This window comes from Centrocercus urophasianus, unplaced genomic scaffold (assembly GCF_019232065.1).
Source record: "Centrocercus urophasianus isolate 14NV4802_14NV808 unplaced genomic scaffold, USGS_Curo_1.0 seq_16, whole genome shotgun sequence".
In the NCBI taxonomy this organism is placed as follows: Eukaryota; Metazoa; Chordata; class Aves; order Galliformes; family Phasianidae; genus Centrocercus; species Centrocercus urophasianus.
This window is the reverse complement of record NW_024884711.1, coordinates 3461051-3485613: the sequence shown is the minus strand read 5'-3', so window position 1 is coordinate 3485613 and position 24563 is coordinate 3461051. Positions and strand designations below refer to the sequence as shown.

At 40.4% G+C, this 24563-nt stretch overlaps 1 protein-coding gene across 1 annotated transcript in view; it reads left to right on the top strand.

The window, feature by feature from the left end:
- Positions 1-24563, top strand: part of ARPP21 (cAMP regulated phosphoprotein 21) — a 100670-nt gene that overhangs the window by 55346 nt on the left and 20761 nt on the right. Inside the window, exons 19-20 of the mRNA XM_042817506.1 lie at positions 1176-1439; positions 9339-9465. Coding sequence (XP_042673440.1) covers positions 1176-1439; positions 9339-9465 — 391 coding nt within the window. The remainder of the gene's footprint in view (positions 1-1175; positions 1440-9338; positions 9466-24563) is intronic.

Below are 24563 nucleotides of genomic sequence, written 5' to 3'. Positions count from 1 at the left end.
AAGCTCTGGACAAGAGTGTTTAAAATGATTGCCCATATTATCCTTCTGCAGAGCAGAAGGGTGAGGCTGTGGAGCAAGTGCTTGCTGCTGTGCTTACCACAAAAAGCCATGTTTTTCTGTTCTGAAGTTTCCTGCAGATAAATACATTGTGCAGGATGGCTTTGGAGAGTAAACGCCACAGGAATGTCAACATAATCAAAGACAATCAATCATTTATAAAACAAAATTGATGTTTTAAATATAAATGATTTTTGCATTGCTTATTGCCCATCCCTGAGGGGGGGGAATAAGAAATCTGCATATTAGCACACTAGATAGTTTTATGAGGGGTGTATTACTATATAAAATACACTTTTATCTTGGACATTTGAAAGTCTTGTAATCTGGGCACAAATGAAGAGGCACAGATCAACGTTTATAAATCTTTGACCTTCATGAAATAAACTTGAGAACTGATTTTCAACGAATCTTTTTGCAAGACTGAACAGGTACTGTCTAGAATCCTTCTATCATTACCAGCATGTAGCAAGACCTAGGTCCATTGACTTAACGCGGTATGTTCATCCTACTATAGACTTTTTTTCCCCTCTGCAGTCAAATAAAACTTGTTTCTTTCCAACGCTGCATTAGAAGTTTTGAAATAAGAACCAAAAGCTTAGCTTTTTTACCTTCTCTATGTTTGCAACCTTGGATTATCAAAACGGTCCAAAAAGGAAAAGATCTGCACGTGAATTCCTGTTGGGATCATTTTGAAAAACAGGTGAAATTACCACCATGTCTTTGGATGAGGAATTTTGTGTTTGGCGAAAAGGTATTCACCATAAAGTTACTTTCATGCCCTTTTTATTGAAAATGTCATCTTCTGAACACTGTAAAGTTCACTGACATTTGGGGGAAAAAAAAGAAGGACATGGGGAGGGTAAAAGCCAAAATAATTGGCTTTTGTGTCAGGCGATGCCAACCACCTTGCACCCTTTGTCAGAGCATTTAAAGTCATTTTCATTTTAATTGCCTCCATTCTTTCTAGATATCTCTGCAAAGTTTGGCACCTATTCCAGCTGAGCAACTAGTTTTCCCCTCATGCTCTGTTTGAACCTATTTTGCTTTGCTGATTTGCTTAAACTCTACTGCAGACATCATGTCTACATCGTTTTCTACTGACTTTTGCCCTGCAGCGAGATGACATGACCACCCAGTTTAACCAGATGAGCTTAAGTCGTCAGTCATCTGGAGACAACCCCGAATCGCCTTCTGGTCCTGTCTACCCGTCACCCATTCTACAGCAGCCTGCCCAGCAGACGGGTTACATCATGGCTTCCCCAACTCAACAGCTTCCCCCAGGAGGCTTTACAGGTTCAGGTCCACCAGTGTCCCAGCAAGTGCTGCAGCCACCACCGCCACCCCAGGGCTTTGTGCAACAGCCACCACCACCTGCTCAGGTAGGCAGAACCTCTTCTTCTTTCTGTTGCCAGTGTGGCGTGGTGCTCATTGTAAAATCAGAAAGACAATGTTAAAAATATTCTCCAGGATATTCTCCAAAATATTATTTTGATTTTTTTCCTGCCTTGGCAAAGGTTTAGCAGATTTGCAGGCAGCAGGAAACTTGCAAAGCCTCTATCGGTTCTGGGGTTTCAGCAATTCCTTCCTTATCCCCAAACCATTTTTTGAATGTGTATTTGAACTACAGGACACATCTGCAGATGAATATGGAGGAGGAGGGTGAGTAAATATCCACAGTCCTTTTTCCTTGTGTATATCAAGAGCACCATACACACCAGCCCAGGTAGTCGTTAATCATATTTAATTGACTTGAACATGTGAGATGTCACAGATCAGTAATTTTTACTGTCTTCTTGAAGACTGATAATGTTTTTCTGTTCACTACCAAACATCTCTACTTGTCTCCTGGGTACCTTTACAGAATATTGAAAGTGATTACTGTCAAGAAGTAAAATGCACAGATGACTTTCTGGCCTATTATCAAAGCATACACTTGAAAAAGCCGAATTTCTTATCCAATTATAGATACAATTTTAAAGTAGAGTTTAAATCAAATTATTAATACCATGCCTCCTGTTTTTTCTGTTTTTGAAGGAAGTATTCAAAAAATAAAGTTAAGAAGTTCATTATTTATTTAGCCCAAAAGGAATTTAAATTCTAGTGCTTCTTTGCTTTTAACTTCCTAGCAAAAATCTGTAATTGTCTTTGTTACCACAATTCCATGTTGCCATCTTTCTGAAGAATTTGTGCTGAAGATGATCTGAAAAGCAGAATCCCCTAATGCATTCCTCGCCTGGTCCAGGCTGCTTTTATAGGTGAATAAGCTGGGGTTGTCCAGCAGTCTTTCCTCACATCTAACTCCTAATGTCTTCAGTGCTTTCAAGCATCATTTAACCAAGGTTCACAACACTTCTGGTAACCCACATCTCTCAAGTGCCTCTGCAGCACTGATGGCATACATGGAACACCTTATTCTGGATGTCATCTCCAAGCAAGTGGAAGAAAAAAAGGTTATCAGGAGTAGCAACATGGATTCACCAAGAGAAAATCATGCTTGACCAATCCAGTAGTCCCCTGTGATGTCATGACCACCTGAGTAAATGAGGAGAAAGCAGTGAATGTTCTTTACCTTGATGTCAGCGAGGCTTTTAGCACTGTCTCCCATAACGTCCTCATAGATAAGCTTAGGCAGCGTGGGATAGATGAGTGGAAAGTGAGGTGGATAGAAAACTGTCTGACTGGCAGAGCTCAGAGGGTTATGATCAGTGGTGCAGAGTGTGGTTGAAGGCCTGTAGCTAGTGGTGTTCCTCAGGGTTTGGTACTGGGTCTGGTCTTGTTCAACATCATCAACAGCCTGGATGAAGGGGTAAAGTCCACCCTCAATAAGTTTGTTGATGATATGAAGCTGAGAGGAATGGCTGACACACCAGAAGGCTGTGCTGCCATTCAGTGAGACTTGGGCCGGCTGGACAGTTGGGCAGAGAGGAACCTGATGAGGTCCAACAGTAGCAAGTGGTAAGGTCTTGTACCTGGGGAGGAATAACTGCATGCATCAGTACAGGTCAGAGCTGACCTGCTGGAAGGGAGCTCTGTGGAGAAGGACCTAGGAGTCCTGGTGGAAAACAGAGGGTGACCATGAGTCAGCAGTGTGTCCTTGTGGCCAAGAAAGCCAATGGTATCTTGGAGTGCATTAAAAAGAATGTGGACAGCAGTTCGAGGGAGGGAGTTCTTCTCGCTCTCTACTTTCTTTACCCTGGTGAGGCCACACCTGGAACACTGTGTCCAGTTCTGGGCTCCTAAGTCCAAGAACAATAAGGAACTTCCAGAGAGAGTCCAGCAGAGGGCTGCAAAAATGGTGAGGGGTCTGGAGCACTTCCCTCATGAGGAAAGTCTGAGATCTGAGACTGTTTGTTACAAAGAAAAGACTGATGGGGGATCGTATCAGTGTTTATGTTTTTCTGAGCTTACTTCACAGCCACTTGCTGAACACTGTCATGCATTGGTCATCTGAGGGCCGAGTGGTGAGTCCTCATCCTGGTGATGGGTAAACTGGGTGCAGGATTTTCACCCGGACTAGTTTAGTGTCTCTGTGAAGCTGTGTTCTCTCATTATTAATACTTGTTCTATTGTTAGTGGTGAGGCAGAAACTCTCTGAAAGGAGATGTAAGGAGGAGTTGCCTTTTTATCTGTAGGCTGGTGTAGGGCCACTGTGCTAACGGTGTGTCTATTGGCTGCTATCCGTGTCCGTACCCCAGATATGGTGCATACAGGGACTTTCCTCCTGCATCATAATACATTGGAGAGTTACTGAAGGCAAAATAAGTATCTTCTGAGCTTGCAGCAACTTTCATTATTTTCTTCAGGAATGCAAGGATGCACATGCACGCCATTCATCTCCAAATTGTCACTGTTCCAAAAAGTCCATCTTTTTCAGATACCTGTGTGGAAGTGGGCTTGTGGAGGTCAGGCCCTGCTGCCCATGCCTGTGTATTATGAAAGTACAACGGTCTTGGTCTGCTGAGGAGGGAGGCAGGGCAGCAGCTTTTTTGCATCAGAATAGACAGGTGGGAAATCCTGATGTAGAATACGGCATGGTAGTTTGTGGGCTACTCATAGCATGCATAGGGCAAACAGGGGCTCTCTCTTACAGAAAGCTAAGCAAAGCCTTGAGAAATAGTAGTTCCTCCACTGCAAGTTCCCTTACCAGCCTTAGCAGTTCAGTTTGCTGGGCAGGGCAGCTATACCATGCTCCCCTTCCCCAGTCACAACACAACTTGACTGCGGCACTGACTTACTCTCAGTATGAATCCCTTATTACTCTTTTGGACTTAGATGCAACACTTGGCTGGTTTCAGATGCCAAGTCAGGTAGTATGAGAGAGTCTTAAAAACAAAAAGAGTAATAGGGGTAGTAATGCATGCAAACACTGTGATGCATTAATCAATGCAAAGTAATCAATGTGAAAGCACTTTTATATCTTGAATGTTTCTTTTGGATTTATACCAGTAAAAAGGAGGCTTGACTCTAATGGCTGATTAGTTCCCATAAATGCATTGCTTATAAGGTTCTAATAGATTGGCTGTGGGGCCCTCTGTGCTGTCGCAAAATGGGAGCAACAAAAATTTGGGTAGAAGTACTGTGAGTATGAGCATTGTAGGCTGAAAGGAGAAGCAAGGAAAGCTCTCCAAGTCTACAGGCCCAAAGGTACTGTTTTTTTTTTATTAGCTTTTGTATCAAAGTTCAAGAAAATACGGCTATACAACAGCGCTCTGAGATTCTGTATCAAAACAGAAGCAGACTGGAGTTCCAAAGAGCTTGCCTAAGAAGTGATGAGAGGACCCTTTATACATCTTATGCTGCATCTTTCCTTACAGCTGTTCTTCAGTTTAACAACCAAGTCATGATTTAATAACCTGAAAATAGCAATCTGTCTTTGTTCAGCCAGCTGGCAAAAAAAACCCTTAGTCTGTGTTTGCTGAAAGAGACTTTTAGCAACAGATTCCTATTTGCTTTCTGTATCACAAATAGCAATCATCTTCACTTTGTCAATTTTCTTCTCTGTCTGATGATTCTTCTGTAGCACTTAAGGGCCCAAAGCTGCCAGTAAGGGCCCGCATTACTTGGAAGCGATCTGTCATTGGTACTTGTCATTGCTCAACATTTGCTTCTTCTTGTTTCTGCCTCTGCAAATGAAGAAATGGGGAAAACTGTAAATACTGTGATAATGACAAGGCATACACTCATTGAAGTTACTTCCACCTCTAGCTCTTTGGGAAAGTTGTACTGGCAAAGTGATATGCAAAAGTGAGATTGTACAAATTCTTGGAAAGGCTGGGAGAAATGATACAGGTTGAAGGATTTTTCACCTGAATGAATTTTGTCATCATTAATTTGAGCTGGCTCTTTTTAGATTCCCACCTCCTAGAGACTCTGTAGCTACCATGAGGCAAAATCTTTATTCATAGCATGGCTCCAGTGAGAGACATGAAAAAAGGTTGGGAGTCTATTTGAAGGCAGAATTCGTACATGTGGGTGGGTCTTAATGACCTGATAAAATCGTATTGGTGGAAGTGCCTGCAAGTGTTGCACACAGGCCATTATTTTTTGTTACTGTTCTTGCAGTTGTTATGGAGGATGGAGGGAAGAGAGAAATGCTTAACGAAAGATGCAGCCCAGTCAGTAACTATACTGGAAAGAAATGTTCTTCCATGCTTCAAGACATTATTGTGGTTTCTGTTGTCTTTTCTCCAGTTTTAGGTAATTGTAGCTGCCATTTTAGCAATAGTGTCAGCATCACTAATCATCTAGGTGAAGGTGTTAATTCAAACCTAGTTGAACATCAGCAGTGCCTATGAGTTGGCAGAATCAAGCTGTGAGTCAGCAGGGAGATAAGCTAGGAAAGTGAAAATCAGTCCAAAGGAAGTGTGGAATTGTATTCCTACTACAAGAAAATAAACAGCGTACCTAATAATTTAAAGGAAGCTGTTAGAGAATAGTCTGAGAGACCTAGGCTAACAAAGAGCTTTTGAACTGTATGTGGATGGAACAAAGCAGAAAGCCAGTGCTGTGTTGAGTCACTGCCCATCATGTAGAGACATAGCATAATGAAAGGAGAAAAGATGGTGGCAGTTCATGGCCATGGGTGCCTTGGAAGCAATGTGCCCACTCCTGTTGCAGATTAAGTTAAATAAAAAAGAGTAAACACAGACATGTATTAATGGTCAGCATCCAAAGAGGGGATTCACCTTCAGAATAAGAATGTCTCCAATGGAAATGATCACTTGTCAAATATTTCAAGGGTAATTATTACAGAGGGGATTTTTTTTTACTATGTCAACAATTAAGACAATGGAGTAAAGTCTACAGGCGAGAAAAGACAGCATCTTCTTGGATTATGGTCTCAGATGTTTTTAGGATAACCATATAGCTGAGTTGATCTACTTGTTAGTGTAGTCAAAACTTTTCAGTTCTGTAAATGACATATGCTATATTTGCTAAAATACATGATGCTTGCTAAAGGTTCCAGTTTAGACTGTGTATTCACCTGGGAAAGTAATTCAAAAATAAGTCGACTTTTCAGTAGGCTTCAACAGAAATGTAACGTGTTTATTTGGAGAGAACATGAGCAAGATGTTAGTAATGCTGATGTAATGAAAAACTGAAAAATTCAGGAGGGTCTGAGTAGACATCGTAAGCAGTATTTACTTCCTCTAATTTCACTGTTCACTAAAGAACAAATAACTTGTCTCAACTACTGAGGTATTGATGTACTCAAGATAAATGAAAATGGATCCTTCCAGACCCCTCAGTCACTGAAGACTTATTATATTCATGTTTACATTTTACACCAAGCCGTTTTTTTAATGCCTGATCTCTTCTTTTCAGTTAGTGTGTGATTACTAGCAAATTCATCCATCAATCTTTATAAATTAAATGATTTTTTACCCAGTACTCCTACCACTAACGTTTTTCAGGGTGATAGATTACACTCTGAAAAGCTTCTAAATGGAGTATATAACAAATGTTTTAGATCCCAGTGAACTGAGAAGATGAGAGAAAACTCTTTCACTAATTCTGAAAGGTTAATGTGTGATTAAAAAATAATAATTCCAAATACACCCAGGGTTTCAGTGTAACTACAGGTTTTGTACGTGTTCGACTATAAAGCTCACTTGAAAACTTAGACTGTTTAGGCTTCATTTTAAAGCTCTTATCTACAGTCTCTTTCCATGAGAGACATTTCATACACACTCGTGTTTTCAAATGTCTAGAGGTATGTCTGCAGAAGGAAAATTAGGAAGCTTAAAGTAAATCAAATAAATTTAAATCCTTTAAAAGCTGCAGTCAGGACAAGTGGGAGTATTTCCAGAGAGGTTTAATATCCTTTAATTTGTAGCATAGTGTAATAAAAATAATAGTTTTTTAAAAATTGAGATCTGTTCCTCTGTTTCAAGGCAAGATCAACTATTTTCAGGGACTTCACTAAGCTTGAGTCCTCTCACCTTGTTTAACTCTGCTATTTCTGTGTCTTGCTGAGAGCTATCCAGTTTCCACATGATGAGTTTAGTGTGATAAACTGGCCTGATCCCTTACTCATGCTGTTTTGAGGTACCCTGATGTCTGGCTCTACTTTCCTGATACCCTATGGCTTTTATTTGCAGAGAAACAAATTAATTGTACTTTCTGCCCATTTCACAAGTTTCGCTTTTGTTACTTTACTCTCCAAGAAAACAAATGACTCAACAGCTGTAGCTGTTGTCACCTGGTGTTGTCTGGAAGGAGGATAGCTTACAGCATTTTTCAGTCAAAGCATTTGTGTCTTCTTCGTATGTGTTTGAATCTAGCTGATACCATCTACAGGAGAAAAACAAAAGCAAAAAAGCCATGTGATTTCCATTGGCTTAAGAGAAAAAATAGCAATTCTTGAAAAACAAATGGGAATTCATCTTCTCGATTGGCAGGTGATATTAATTATCAGTCTGTCTGTGGGTTTCACTTTACCAACATCATCTAGTCAGTACTGTTTATCCCAATACTTTTTCCACAATAGTTGCTGATTAGTGTTTGCTTGCCAAATTAGCCATCCGTATCCTCACCTTTCAGGTGTCCTTCTGTATACAAAATTATGCACTTACCTTTACTTCACTAATATTTATTTAATGGATAATTAGATTGTCCAACGTGAACAATTTGAATTTCAAATTTTATGGATAATCAATTGTTCAACTCCTCCACAGCCATTCCCTCCATGGAAATAAAAGTGGCAGAAGTAGTTCTAAGATTTGCATGAAAAAAAACAAAAGCATTTTCTGTGATTATGTGGAAGTGTCTGAGTAGGATAAATACTGCGTGCTTTATTAAGAAATGCTGAAAGATGTGAAAGTTGTGAGGGAAGCATCACTGAAGCCTGCTTCCCTCTGCAGTTTGGTACCATAAGCTCTTGAACTTTGGTACCTGCAGAATCAACTGCAGCTGAAAATGAAAAATTTTGAGTGCTTTGAACTTGCCAGGGGTCAGTTGAAAACTGTTTAGCTCATGTCTCAGTAATGGCGATATAGCTTGTACAGGAAAAATCTCTAGCTCCAGTCACCCTCAGCCTTCATGTTCAGCTCCATGGTGAGGTGATGTAGTACATGTTGTTCTGTAGTAATAACAGAAAAGAGAAGCCCCCTTAGCAGAACTTGCTGGATCAGTGCCTACCCTTAGCTCCCCCAAGAAAACCACTGTGACTGTTTTTGCACACCAGGTATGAGAGAAGCTTAAAAGGGAAGTGTTGACATAAGCATGTAGCTAATAAAAGTAGGAATTTAATAATAGTTTTGTACAAGTATCACAGCAATATGCATTCTATCTTTCCCGCTATCTCTCCTATATATTTTTTACTCCAGTTTTGCCTCAAACTGACCGTGTCCCCCAGCATTCACTTTGTGGTTTAATGTGCTGTCTCTGTGTGTTATGTTAATACAAATGGTGTCACTTGCATTCATTTTTCTGCAGCATTTGATATTTTACAGCAATTTCTTTAGTTTGTGTGTAGTTTTCTGCATATGCATCATGTGTTTTTGTCTCTTCTCACTGCCACTTTTTTCCATCTATTTCTTAAAGCACAGAGAGCAAACTGTGTAGCAGCCCTTTTCCTAGCAGAGCTGAAAGCAACCAGCAGTGCTTGAAGAGGTGTGATGCAAATCTGTCCTCTTGATTGCAGTTATTGCTGACCTATTTACTTTAACTCATGCTCTCCTTCCTTTTTTTTTTGTTTTGTTTTGTAAATGTAAAACACTAAAGAGTTTCAGAGTACATAGTTAGGTTCTGTTGTCTCTATTTCTCTCTTCCTGCAGATGCCAGTGTATTATTACCCATCTGGTCAGTACCCTACCTCAACAACTCAGCAGTACAGACCCATTGCCTCAGTTCAGTACAATGCACAGCGGAGTCAACAAATCCCACAGACTGCACAGCAAGCAGGTATTTACCTCTATTAGTCATTTCTCCATCTACTCACAGTGCCTTTTGCTTATGAAATTTATTGGTTGCGTTTTAATTGTGAACTGAAAAATAGTGGAGAAAGTTGGTTGCTGTTTTCTTTGAAAATATGTTGAAAATCGAGAAACTGTGCTTGGAGATACCGAGCAATGGAAGAATGGAGATTGCATTCTCCACCACTGCTGTCCTGTATGCAGTGCCATGTCCTTGGTGCTCTGCATGACAGGGGCACAGAGAGAACATGAGCAATCACAGTACATCTTCAAGGCACGGTTTTACCCTTCATCATGCAAACTCCACAAAACATTTGTAAAATGACATGTTTCAGCCCCATGCCAAAGATTTGTAACAGCGCAGACCGGGTTGGTGCTGTGTTCGTCTTGGTTGTGCCCTACCACCTTCTGCTGTACCTGGGCCTGGGAAGCAGTGAGGTGGTCCTTGAGGTTGGGGCCAGAGGGAGCAGTTCTACAGGAATGTCCAGCTGGAAGGGGGGCCGTTACACTGTAAGAGAGTGAGTAGCAGGTCTCACAGTGAACCGGTCTCTTTTCCTGCTGTGTCATGCCACTCCTGATGACACCAGAGTAAGAGAGGCAGACATGGGTAGGTGCATGCTGGGGAGGGCAGGGTTACGCTTGTGGAAGAGTCCTTGCGTTTCAAACGAATAAACAGCTTTTCTGGCTTTGGAGGTTTTTGTTTAAGTCATCAGTTGTCTGTTTCTTTAGTGCAAACCTCCATTCACATAATATCTCTTAACAGTAACCCCAAGGAGGTGGTGCTGTTTCCTGGTAGGGCTTGCAATTACATATCTGCCGGGTAGGGAAAAGCATTCATCTTTCTGTCTGGGTTTGACAGAAACTCCTCTGAATGGCATAGCAGGTTCCTGCAAAGGCATTGATAGGAAAGCCTTTTAAGATGCAAGTCAAGAACCCAGACACAAGATGTGAACAAGACGTACAGGGTCATCCAGCTTGTCACCCTGTCTTTGTAATGTGACTGCTGGCAATTTTGTTCTTGTTCTCTCAGCCGCTTAAGGAAACAAAGACACAGCAAACACAGCTACAACTAAGCAACTGATTACTCTTTTCTTTTGTTTGTTTTTTAAAGCTGTTCTATGCTTTAATAAAAATGATGTTGTTTTGGATGGTTTTGTGGTGGCTGTCAGTGTCTGCTTTCCTAACTTTCTAGTTCTACATTCCTGAGAAAGAAGGAGGTGAGATATTGCACAAAGGTCATCTGTCTCTTGTAGCTTCTCATGCCTGGCGGTCTGGCACCATATTTATTATCTCAATGTAGTGGATCTTTGAACCCAAATACAAATCAACTTAAAAGACATCTGGCTTTGCTGTGTTATTATGAAAGCATATTTATCAGTTTAATGCTGCATCTGTAGGATAGTGGGGCTTATAGTAAATGAAGCAAAGAAGATGGTCTGAAATGCTTAAGTGATGTTCTGGAGACAATTCAGCTCTTTGATCTTGAGGTTGTCATAATTTTAAAGATACATTTTAGCACAGTAGCCATTACATTTGAGTGCAGACAGTGCAGAGATGCAAATACAAATTTTGTTTCTGTTTACTGCATCATTTTCTGTGGATGTTTGGAAAACGTGAGTCAAGGAGACTGTAAAATCTCTGGCGCATCAATCTTTTCCTGCTATTCACTCTTTCAGCTGCCTGCTCACTTGGAAACATTATTCTTATCTCGTTTCAAAATGAAAACATTTTGACTACGGTTTAGACTCCCTGCTGTGGCAACTGCAAGCATTTAGCTATTCTCAAATCTTGAGACTTGACTGGGAACAAATTCCTCAAACTGCTTCATCCTTTGTGCTCAGATACATCCTTCTAGATAATTCTTGTCTGAGCATATGACAGGCATTACAGGAAGCAGCCTGAAGGTTCCTACAGATCTTTTCCTTGTGATACGATGCAGGGATCAATTCATGAAGGTAGGCTCCTGAGCTGGGTCACCTTGGATGTGCACCAGGATGGAGATGTTATCCCCCTTGTGCCATCAGGATGTGGCTGCTGTTGGGGCTCAGTATTGCACTGTGCCTCCAAAGAAAAGGAACTACAGCCTACAGCAAAGTGAATTCCATCCTATGTTTCTGGTGTTTTGTTTAGTTTTGTAAATCTCTTCAACTTGAGATTTTGACTGGAATCTGGGAAGTTACTGAGAATCTGCAGAAGTAGTTTTAGCTAAGCCAATACAGATTGTGTTACCAACTTTGTAATGTCAAAAGTTGCTTCTGAGGCAGGAAATGGAGAGTGTCAGGAGCACTTTTAGGTCAGTTAAATGTTTAGGAGGTAACATTCATGGTCATAGTTGATCACTGAAAGAATATGAAGTGATGACTGAAATTTCAGTGATCTGGTGTCCAAGGATGGACACCTGCATATTGCAGATAATTGGTAGCTTCTGCTGTGCCTTTGTGGCATGTTTCTCCTTCAAGCCACTTGCTGTTATGAGCCTTCAGAAGAATCATGTCCTCTCAGTTTCCATCTGTCAAACCTGATAGAAAGTAGACACTGAGCAAAGTTACTTTGGGGGTTATTTGAGGAAGACTGACATGGTAATCACACAAATGTATCCTTCAGAAACCAGGCGAGGAAAACATAAAAAAGAAAAACACTTCTAAACCTTCCTAGAAATGTGTATTGGTTGGAGAATAGCAACTGTGGACTGAGTATTTCAGACCACTGTTTCCCTACTGTGCTCCAGAACAGCGGGGAGCAGGTCGTGCTTGTGCTGGAGGTAACTAGGGATGGCAAAAGGGAGATGTGACAGAGAACAGAGTTGCTGAAACAGAGCACAGGTAGAGGGTATTGACGATGGGAAGGGGGAACAGCTGGGAAAGAGGCAAGCAAAAGACTGATTTTAGGAATGATTTCTATGAAGAGCTCACGTTGCTCATGGCTGCAGTGCAGGTAGGCTCTCCCAGAGCCAGGCTGGCTGCCTGGGCTTATTGACTGCTCACATGGCAGTATCAGCCTGGAAAAATGCTTTATTAAATATAAAGTTTGCCTTCTTGAAGGGGCTTTTGGAAGGTGTCAAAGCACCAGTGGGGAGTTTGGATTTTGGTTTTCCCATTTAGGGCTGCAGAGATCGAAGTCTGATCTAATGCCAGCAATTTGTTTTCATTTTTCTTAGAAAAGGTCTTTTCAGGAGCAGAGCGATATTGATGACTTTTATAGCAAGCAGATGAAGTAAAATATCAGTGCAGCATCTGTAGTGGCTAAGGGTGTCTGTATTCTCTCATGGTTCTGGAAGGAGAGCAATATTAAGTTAAAATGGCTCCAAGGCAGAAAAAAAGATGAGCTCACCTAATATTAGATTAGAGTTCTGACAGCAATCAATTATTTGGAGAGAAGGATGAGAAATTCTTATTTACTTTTTATTTTTTCTTTTTTTTATTTAAAGCTTGCATGAGAAGTGACACAATTCCTAGCAGAAGCATGTTATCCATGAAGATTTTTACTTTCATATTTGTTTCTATTCAGGACCCAGTCAAAGATGTGATATTTGATGTTTTGGTAGCACATTGCATGAGCAGAAATACTTTTTCACTTGGATACGTGCCATCATAACACTTCTTCATGGTGCATCTTCTGCACTATTATAGTATCCAGTTCTGTGCATTGGCAGTGATTCCAGATATTGTCTGAGTCAAGACAGGATGCCACACCAGGGCATGCACAGAGCATGTTAGGTGCATTCTGCTCAGAGGACTGTTCTCAAAAGCAGAATGCTGCTTTTTTTCAGAGTGTGCATGTATCTTGCTATTAGCATGTCAGCATGTTGAATACTTCTCAATGCCCAGTTCTGTAAAAGTATGAAGCAAATATGTTATTGTATTCTCATCTAGCTGTACTCTATAAATTGCACCTCTAACATCATCAGTATTTCCTTCTTCAACCAGTCACCTTTATGTTGGTGGTTTTGAAAGCGTTAAATCCTGGTTATTGTGGTTGAATAAAAAATAGAGATATATTGATGACAAGTCAGTAATGATTTGCGTTTCACCATGGTAGAAGAAATCAGCAATGGGCTATCTTATGTCTGTGTGTCTGTATTTACTTTCATTACAGTAAGTGCACTGCACTTAGAGGATTTTTCATCTTTTAAGTGCTTCATAAAGATGAGAGGGATAAGTACATGAGTATTACTTTGGGATATATAACTGTTATTGCTGTTCACCAATGAACAAGCTGCAACAAATTATGTTTTTTTTATGATTTTTTTTTTTCCTACTTTGATTCATTATTGTGTGTCTGTCTCGCATGTTCCAGATAATTTCAGAGTACTACATAAATTTTATGGATAAAATCATGTTTAGATTCTTGTTTAGGCTGGGCAACTGAAAGGCAGTTAGCTTGGTTTGTCACACAGTTGTATGGTAAAAACATGTGGCATGTGTTTTGCATCGGCAATGAAGATTTTCTACTAAGGAAATTAAAGCCAAAGCTTTTAGCATTCGGTTGAAATATTTTTTCAGCCAAAAGTTTGCACTGTAATATATCCAGAGAAAATAAGATGGTATTCAGCATAAGTGGCTGGTCTGCAGTTCCTTCAGTCAATATAGTGGTTTTAGGATTTTTGGTTTGTTTGAGAATCAACAGATGTTTCCTTTATAACTTGTTTCAGTGTCCAGATAGCACTGGTATGCTCAGATTTCATAGGAGATCTACACTTAGTCCTAAAAGCAGAGCAATTCATTATGTACAATTGTACCTTTGACAAAAGGAAGATGTTGTATGAGGAAGGGATGTGTCTGAACACTGTCCAGATGCAAAATCTCTGCTTAGGAAGTGTGCGTGGATATTGTGTCAACAGCAGGTGTTTGTCACAGAGGACAATTAATATTTCTGATGAATGACTGTTAGTGGGCTTTACTGCTTTCCAGTAAGAAAAAAAAGAGGTAAATGAATCTCTCATGCATCTAGAAAACAAATTTTAAGTAAAGACAAAATGTACCTTAACAGAATCCGTAAATTTGCTTAACTACAAATAGACTCAAATTGACAATGAAATACTGATTTTTTGTTCGATTTAAACTTTTTGGTGTCAATGCAGTGAAACAGTGCTATGTTCAAATCTCCTTCATCTTTTCTGTCTTCCAAAAGCATATGTCACTAGAAACTGACACTGAGAAGGAAAAAAAAGTGGAGGAAAGGTAATGTGCAGCACTAGAAAAAAAAAATTTGGTTTGTTATGGTGGTCATTACAGAACCTTATAAAGAAAGATTATAGCTTACTGCTTTCATTAGCAGTCTGACAGGAGCTCATGGTCCATGACAGATTTGTTTGCATAATGCCACCAATAATTTCTGTGCGTATATAAACATAAACAACTTCAAATTTTAAGTATCTAATTATCTAAAGAAGCTGTTTTTCCAACAGTAATTGCTTACTGCACTACTGGAAGAGAATTGTACTGAAGGTGTCCATCTGTATTGAACAACCAGAATTGCAAATGCTGTATTTTTTCAGCAGACACTGCTTTTCTTGAGGAGCATTCAAGGGGGTATCTCTCACTGTAACAGAATTGTGACAGGAACAGGACAGACAGAGCCTTACTGTTTTAGATATTTAAATGTAGTGCTGGAGGCAAACCATACAATTCAGGCATTCCTCTGGGGTGAGAATTCCACATTCTTTGGCCCAAGGAGGTCTTACGTTTTTCACTGATGGGAAAACGATCACCAGGATCTTGGCTATTCTGGAGTGTTCTCTACCTTTCCTGCATCGCTTCCCTTAGGTAGATGAAAGAGGGGTCTGAAGGTATTACTGCATGTAGGACTTGTCAGGAGGTGGCTGGGTGAGACAAAAAGCTTTGAAATTTCTAGTCTTAGAAACACTAAGTGAAATTGTCCTTCAGGCGCTAAGCAAAAAAGGTGCACCAATAAGCGACAAGCATCTGGTTTTACAGAGTAACTGTAATTTAAATTAGTAGCAGAATGAGTACCACTAAATTCCTCTAGCATTCTGGATCTTGAAAATTAAAAGGCAGAATAACTTCCGTTGAACAGCTCTGCTCCTTTTCACATGCCTCATGTGTTCTGCATTCACACTGAGAGGGAGGAAATATTGAGGGAAGAGAACCCTGGTAAACTGAAATTTGTATGGATCTTAAGACAGGCATTTTGGGGCTTTTCTTCTAAATTTTCTCAAGTTTTGTTCAACTTTCCTAGTTCTAGTTAAAATCTAAGTTATTTCTGATATATTCCTAGAGTTTCAGACTGAAATACATATATATATACATATATATGTTACTAAATAAGTATTAATGTCACACTTGTTAATAACCAGGAGTAAACAGAGAGAGAAAAGATTTCTAGCAGCACTGTGCAATGAGTAGCACACTAAAAAACATCCCTTGCAAAAAATTGCAGAGGCCATGCTAAGATGTAGGGAGCACTCTGAGGTATTAAACAATGTCTGCAAAGAATCTTTGTATTTCTGTCTTTTCTTTGCCAAGTCATACATCATCTCTATTGCTAATTCTGTGTTCTATCAGTGCACAGCGCTTCCACTTCTTGTGATGAAATTTTCCAGCTCTGAATAATTGAGAGGTTTATGTTTGTAGCCCTTTACAGCAAAGGTTTTCATATTTTCTTAATAATTTTTTTCTTTTGCCAATTCCTCTCCCCATTGCTAGAATGAGTGGAACACCACCACTGTCAGAACTCCTCATCTGGGAGATGGAGGACATCTCCAGTGCTGCTTCAGGCACGCTTCTTACAGGAGGTCTGTAGACTGTGGGGCTCAAAAGAGGCGTGAGCTGCCTGAAAGAAAGGCCACAGTGTCTTCTGTGGTAGTGGAGAGGAGTTAAAAAGTGATATCCCATGAACTGAAGCAGTGTTTTGGTGACCTGCCCTGCTGATATGTGAAAAGCTGCCGGAGACTTTACCTAGATTTTGTTCAGTCTTTAGTTACAGTCAGTTACTGTTTGCATAAGCCAGCTGCAAGAACATAGCCCTATGCAAGGCCACGTGCAAGGACATTTTCTTTTTGGTTTACCACCACATAGACTGGATGTGTTGTTAAATAATCGTCTTAATTGCCAGTGACGGGAAGTGAGGCTCATGCTGTGGGAGTGTGAATGAGTCAAACTCTTTAGAGCATCCCCAAACACGGGAGCTGGTTTCCTTAGCGACAGGCAAGGATGTGTGGTGCCTCTCCCAGCACTTCTCCAACTCTTCCCCAGGTCCTGCTCATCTTTGCAGTGTGCTCATTATTCACCAGAGCAGGGAGCATTCCTGCAGCGGGAGCTAATTGTAATGCATGAGGGCTAGGAGCTGTCATTGTTATTGGGCACAAAATAAAAAAATTGAATTTGCTGTCTGAGTGTCTGGTTCTAACAACAGCTTGATTATTTCTGTTATTACTAGTGATACATGGTCCCTGCTGAGGTTTCACTTTCAGTGGGCATCTCTGGCATTTATCATTATGAACGATAAGGATAAACTCATGTTTTCTTGCTGCAGACTGTGGTGAAGACTCCCTCATGGCTAATGGGATACAGATTGAGAAGGGAAAGTGGCAATTCTTTACTCAGCCTTTGCTGCCAGTCTTGAGATCTAGCTATGAATACAAGTCATTTTACATAAATTCACTCCAGAACTAACATGGCCTATGCTAAGTGATCAGTGCTACTTAGACCTGCTTTTCCTGCTTTTGATTATGAGCTGTTGGTGAGAGATGACTCTATCCTCATCAGGAATCTTATTTTCAGGATGGAGAGACAAGTCATTACTCAGTGTGTTGAACAAAAATTCATTTTTACAAAAATGCTCTTTTTTAACCTAGATGTTTCCACAGTGTGAAAGTTTGAATCCCTAAGCCAACCTTACCTGGATAATGGGAAATTAAGCAAACTTTTATCCCAGCTTGTCTGTAAGAGTTAAGATTATAAGTATTTTAACACGGATTTTTCTTCTTTAGGCTTGTTCTCAATTTCATTTTTATTTCCAGTGTAGTGCCCAGAATCTCAGTGTCTTGGTAAGAGACAATCTTTTGTCTACCACCACACCAGTGCTTAAGGAAAAGGAGAGGCCACTCTGTGTAATAATGATTATTGTACTTCAGCAGTGCCTAAGAGCCACAGCTAGCCTTGAGAGCTCTCTGTGCTAAGAACCATGCATAGAAATGTGAAGAGTTTTTTTTTCACCCTTGAGATGCAGCAAAGAACATGCATCCAGGACTAAAGGAATATTAAGGTAGGTCTCAGCCTTCCAATTCCAGGCAGTTGGCTGTCTCTAAAAATGTTCATTTTCTTAGATAAATCAGAGAAAGAAAGAAAATGCTTTTACAGTCACAGCTGCTCATTCATTCACTGCCTATTCACTGTCTGTGAAATGTTGAGCACCTAGGGTTTCCACTGAATAATGAAAATGGTAATTAGCTTTTGGGATCATGCATGTAGGATTATGTGTGCTGTCTTTAACAGTACTGTTCAAAGCAAGTCATGTTTTTACAAGTGTTTGAATTTCTCATCATATTTATTTTTTTTATTGCTTGGATTTGCCTATACAAAAAAACCCACAGCCGTAACACATTGAGTGGACTTGCCATGCAAACAAAAGTAGTCCCATCCAGTTTTACGTGACTTGGGCAAAGCAAATCAGGTTAGAATTAAGTCCTTCTGGAACATCTTAGCCCAGAGAAGTTACTTTAAAAAAGCTACCATTTCTAAGCAAGCACATTTAGACTATATACGTAGGTCACTCCAAAAGTAATGCCTTCTATTTATCTCCATGGATGCTGCAACAGATACAAAGAACATAGTAATACCATTTGATATAGCAAAGTCTTGGCTGCAAAACACTATTTTTCAACATAGTCACCACTACTAGCTATGCATTTTTGCTAGCAGTGAACAAGAGCCTGTGTGCCATGCTCATAAAAATCTGCACCAGAAGAGGTGACCCAGTGTTGCTGTCACCGCTGCTGAAGTGTACGGCCCACCTCCTCACTGTGCTCACATCCCACTGTTTGGTCTCCATAAACATTTAGCAAGTGTCAGTAAACATGAGTGGGAATATTTTCCGCATGGAGGGATGTGGTGACACACCTTTGCTTCATCTGCACTTCCATAGCAGATGCCATTTGGTCAGACTGCCCCTCTGCTGTCATCCAGCACACATCAACAACATGTAATGGCATTTTGGTGGGAAGGTTCAACCCCTGCTGCCATACCACCAGCATCCACCCCTGATGTTGTAAACCAACGCAATAAAACAAGAGGCATTACTTTTGGAGCAGCTTTGATGTACCTTTGGCCCTGTTTGGTTATAAATGATTCAGACAATATATATATATATGTTAAAATAAAGCATCCCTCTGAAAGCTCTTAGTCTCGTGGCATTAAAAAGTGCAGGTTTCTCTGAGCAGGCAGATATTTAGGCTACATATAAGTATCCTTGCACTTTTTGTCAGGTTGTGTTATCAACACAATTTATACACTTCAGCACTGTCCTTAGGACTTCTAAGAAGCGTGCTGATAAAAACAGAATGTCTTCAATAGGATCTGCTCAGTATTGTTGGATTGCCATTTTGCTCTTTGTTGAGAGCTGCCTTTCAGCAGATAGTGAGTCTGTAGGAGTGCAGAGGACTGGATTTTTTACAGGTCCTTCCAAAAATTAAATTTTTAAGGTTGCCAAGTGCCACTTTATGGATTAAGCAAAGGAGAGGAAATGTATTAATTTTAAGAAACTTCAAAATGATTGCTGCATTAATAGTTCATATCAAACAGCAATTTTAATTCCATCTTCACTGAAGAATATAAAGCAATTAATCTTTTGTAGCACATTGTGAAAAATAAGGGCTTAAACAGAATCTCAGCTGAGGCTGTTTCTTCACTTAACCTTGAGCTGGGCAACAAACAATTATAAATGCAGCTACGTTGCGAGGCAAAAGTAATCTGGTGAAATATAATTATATCATGTAATAAAGGAATTAGAAATCTGAATTAGGTTTCCTGCTATTCTTTGTTCTAGAAAAGCATGAATTTGACTGTGATTTGTGTGTAAAAGAGAGGAGTTGGATTTTTACAGAGTGCTTTCTATGCCCAAGTTATCACCAAATGATGAACTATCTGTAAGTATTGCAGTGCTGGTGCAGAAAAACACTACTGTGCTCTCTAAACTACAGCTCATGTAAAATGTAGCATGATAGGATTTGTATTATGGACAAAGTGATGTCCAAGGTGCATGCATGTCTTAACAGCTTTGAAATAATCTTCTGCTCTGGACCCTGTGTCATCAGTGCCACCTTCCATGAAACTGTCAGTGATAGCATCCATGTTCCGTACACAGCAGGCTCCATTCTGGTGAGTTGCTGAGAGGTGCTATTTGACATTACAAATTGCCCCGCTGTGCCTTGCAGCTCCCATACATGCTTTATGTATCCCAAAGCAGTGCTACTAACCTCACTTCACCTTGAGACTTCCAACAACTCAGTGAAAGTCGGTTAATGAAAGTATCGATTAAGAGTGTGTGCTATGGGCCATCAGTTTGTCACAGAGCTTTGTCAAGGATGCTCTGATAGTCAGAGGTAAAGGGGGTTGAAAGAAAATGAAGGAAGTGAAGCTCTTCCAGAAAGCAAGTCTCAACATACTGATGCAGTGGAGTAATAGACAGGAGCCATCCAATCTCCTGGCTAGCTCCGTAATGATAAGAAGCCACAAGACACTTCCTGTCAGTCTTCTACAGGCTATTCTCTGTGGTAGCCATAGGAAACAATACTTGTTTGTTGTCCTTGCTGAAGAAAAAACAGTTGCAGTGTTTTGCTTGAGAAAAAGCTCCATTGCACTTCTCTCCTTAAAAGTGCTGTAGTCCTCACTGTTCACTTCTGCCTTTCATTGATGCTGAAGTAGCAGTGACAGACATCCCAGCATTGCAATCCTCAGTAGATGCTGGTGGCTGTTGACTTGTACCGAGCAGCTCTGAACGAAGAACAGGATAAGCTCAAGGTCCAGGTGGAGCAGCAGCTGGGATGCCATGGGTGGGCTCTGCTGCTAGCACGTACTGAGTGTGTCTGTGTCATGGTGCCTCAGACGTGGCTTATGAGCAAAGGGCAGGTGTAGCTTTTGATCTGTAGCTACTTCCTAAATAATATGAAAGAAAGAAAGGCAGCTGTTGTTGATTAAAAAATAAAAGAAAAACAACCACAGCAGATGAGAGAAAAAATCCAATATTCTCTCTTCAGCAGTGACAGAATAGCAGCAGTTGAGCAGAATAGCAGAACAGTCAGGCACATGGTCACATTTCCTCGGAAACCCTCCTGCCTGCAGGCAGTCTGCAGCAGAGGTACTTCCTGCCTCCATACTTACAAGCCTTCTGTGATTTTTCCCTCTGAATTTGCCTGGTTGCTTTGTTGAGCCTGTGTAAATTTTCTGATATCCATAGTACTTCAGGGAAAGACACTTTGCTGTTTAGCTGTATTCTGTACAGAGAATTACCTCCTTTTGGGACTGTTTTGTTGGACCTACCCTTAGACTACATTTGCTGTCCCTTAATTCTTGTGTTGAAAGGGACGATTGAACAGTCGTGCTGTAGTCAAAGACTGTTTTTGTGCCTGTCATGCTCTTACTGTCCTTACAATCTCAGTTCAATGGTAACAACAGTATTTTTGTTTCTATAGCACATAGATCTGAACATTTATCATTGTTTAAAGGAAAAGGTAGGTTTGTTCTTGTCTGCTTACAGCCTAAACCAAAATCTGCTTTGCTTGCAGTCCTGGATCAGCACTACGGTTGACCGTCTTTGGTCTTCAGTATGGTGCTTTTATCCATTATATCCAGGTGTTGATAGTCCTCTATAGCTTGGGTACAAAGTAAGCTAAAGAGATTTCTGAGTTTTATAAAATGTGAAAAAGAAACGTAATGCCTGTATTGCACATGCACTCCTTGTTTCCTCTCTGCAAATTTGAGACTAGCTGAATGGCTACACAAGTTAACAGAGTATGCTTCAGTTTGACAGAACTTAATAAAAGGAACTTGTACATGTACATGTAGCTTGTACATGTGCATTACTTTTTTTCTCCCTCCTTTTCTCCCTCTTGGAGTATTTACTTGCCATGTTGTAAGAAAGTGGCAGTGCAGAGCTGTTTGTTTTTATTAAGAGTTGTTTTAGTCAGGTAATAGGTGTGTGGTTGGGCTAAGACTTCTGACCAATTTGAAGCATGAGGAGGGCACAATTAATTTGATTTCTGCTCTTTCTACTCAGTCTTTATTAATATAAGTTCACAGTGGTAGTTGAAATGCATTAGACATCTTATTTGTGCTACAGTATGGCCCCATGTGTAAATATGGAGTGATACGATCTATTGGAGGAACGGGTGTAGACATGTGAAAGTATGATTTACCTTAGAGAGCTGCTTCTGATTGACTAGCAAAATGCCACCTCCAAGCAGGCCACAATTAATCAGCAAGAGCTCTTTTTCTGAATTTTCTCCTATAAATGAACAGACTCAGTACATCCATCAAGTTGAAAATGAGAGGAAAAGCTCTGAGTCTCTGGCGAGCCAAGTGGCTGTGTGCTGTGAGGCAGTCCCAGCAGAGTGCTGTGCTGAGTGATACCAACACGGGCTTTGAAAAGGAATGCTAAATTGCATATTTCTTGTAGGATAATTGAAGTTTTAATACACCAGGTTTGGCTACTGAGCGCCGAAAAGGAAGCTGAGGTGAGGGCAGTGGCACAAAAAATGGGCTGGTAAACCTGTACCACCGTGTTTAAATACTCTGGTATTTATTACTGCAGTTGCTCTAATAATGCTGAGCTCACCAAGCACAAAATTGAATGTCAGAGACTTGTGTTAGATATCCATTTTACCATTTTACAGGAGCATTAACTTTTTTGCTAGTGTTTTCAAAATCGTGGGGTCTGGACAGATTCTGGAGTGAAAAAAGCAATAACCCATTTTTTATAATATACTGTAGAAATTTGAAAACCTTACTAAGTTTTTATCATTAGAAATGTAATCAAGCTTGTTTTCCATGTGTACTCTGATGCTTACAGACCTGTCACACTGTGTTGTTGTTGGAATGGGAAGAATGCTGGAGGATCCTGCTGTGCAGGTGGTTAATTGCACGCTCAGTTTTAGTAAACGCAAGAATACCTAATTTGTCTTCATGTTCAGCAGTTTGGATTTAAGATTTTTATTTTAATACTTGTAAGTCAGAGGAGGACTTCAGGCTATCTATTATCTAGTCCAATGTCCAAGCAACTTACTGGCAGGGAAGGTAGGGCCTCCAAGGTGAAGAGAAACAAGTTAAGAACGCCTGTGGGATGCTTAGGGAACTGCCTCAATCTTGCTGCACAGCGAAGATACTAAGCATTTTTTGGGGTTCTTATCAGCTTATTTTTTACCTTTGCTCAACAGGAGGCTACCAAAGCAACCTTTTATTTCCTAGTGTCCAAAGAAGAGCAGAACTACAAAGACACTGAATCTGTTTCTTTTAAAACCAGCTTTCTCTAAACACTTGCATCTGATACAACTCACTGTGTCTTTTGAACTAGAAATGCAGCCTGTGAGCCTTTAGCATCCTCAGGAAGAATTCTTTGGGCTCAGAGAGTTGTCCCTTGTTGCAGGAATGTGAGGGACTTCTAGTTCCAGCACCTTAGTGTTACTCAAAAAATTCTTCATGTTACGTGTTTGGGGTTGTTTTTTTTTTCCTTTGGATTTTTTTTTTCCCTTGAAAACAATTTTGTGACATTAAGAGCAGTCACTGTATAATAGGAAAGGCGATCTAAGCAAGAATTATTGAAATAGCCCTCCTCGTTTGGCTGCTTTCACATGAAAACCAGCCAGTGGATCATGTGGATTATGTTTAGGTCCCAACTGATCAGCTCCAAAGTTCTTAAAATCTTCACCATCTGTGCATTGTGACAACGAGATAACGTTTATGTAGAGCTTTTTTGTCCATTTGTTTTTTGGTGAGATTTGTGTCAACCTATTGCTTTCCAAAGAACATACTTTATAGCATTAATAAAAGACCTACATGTGTGACTTCTGAGGACGAGGAGTACGTGTGGGCAGGTATGTTATTCCTTGTAGAATTAAACAAGGAATGAAAACTTGCAGCTTGGAACACCAGCATACCTCAGGGTAGGAGGTTAACATTTGACAAGATAGTTCCCAGTGAGAATACCCTGTTGAGCACCCTAGAAAAGCAGATGCAGATTTAATCGAATCTTGGTTTTGAAATTCAAACTTTGGCTACTTAGTGTGTTCCTCATGGCATTTTCCCCATGGCTTACAATGGATACATCTGGAGAAAACTGCTAGCAATGTATACTGATCTGTCTGTGCATGAGAATGTCTAGCACTATGTGAGGGTCAAGGTGAAGTCTTTGCAAGCTGTCATGCTCAAATCCATTTTAAAGTCCTCCTGTGCTTCAGAGGAAATAGGAAGATGAGAAATTCTGATGGTGGTCACATTAGCAATTTACAGGGCAAATTCTGTTGCAGTATGTATGATTATTATGTAATTAAATACTGCATCTTATTCACGTATGCATAAGTTGCTGGAATTAAGGTTTTAGGGGCTACTTTTGCGCTGCCATTCCCTGATTTCTGCATATTAAACCACACCACCCTGGTGCTCTCTGAGGCCATGTGGACACAAAACTGAACTGTTCTCAGTTTTAAAATGCTGGCAGCGTGACCCCTTAAGGCAATGAAGCTCTAGCCAAGCAATGACATTTCTTACACTTTTCAGTGCTTGACTTTCGTTTTGAGAACTGCACATCTCTATACAGGTGTCTGTGCTTGGCTGTAGATGTATTTCTTCACCTGCCTGTAGGAGTAAATCTGCCTGCTGTTCTGCAAGCACAGAAGGTCCTGTAGTCATGTGAAGGTAGGGAAAGTCCTGTGATCTCACTGGATTCCGGCATAAAAGGAGGATTAATGTTTACATCAAACCTTAACTTTCTGCTGCCATGAACTGACATCTTGGACAGGTGTATCAGCACAGACCATCACGTCCAGTTTGCTTTCGTATTTGTGTGCAGATCCTGTGGAAGAACAGCTTTATGTCCAAGGGTGTATAAGGTATTTAGTATTTCCACCTAGGCCAC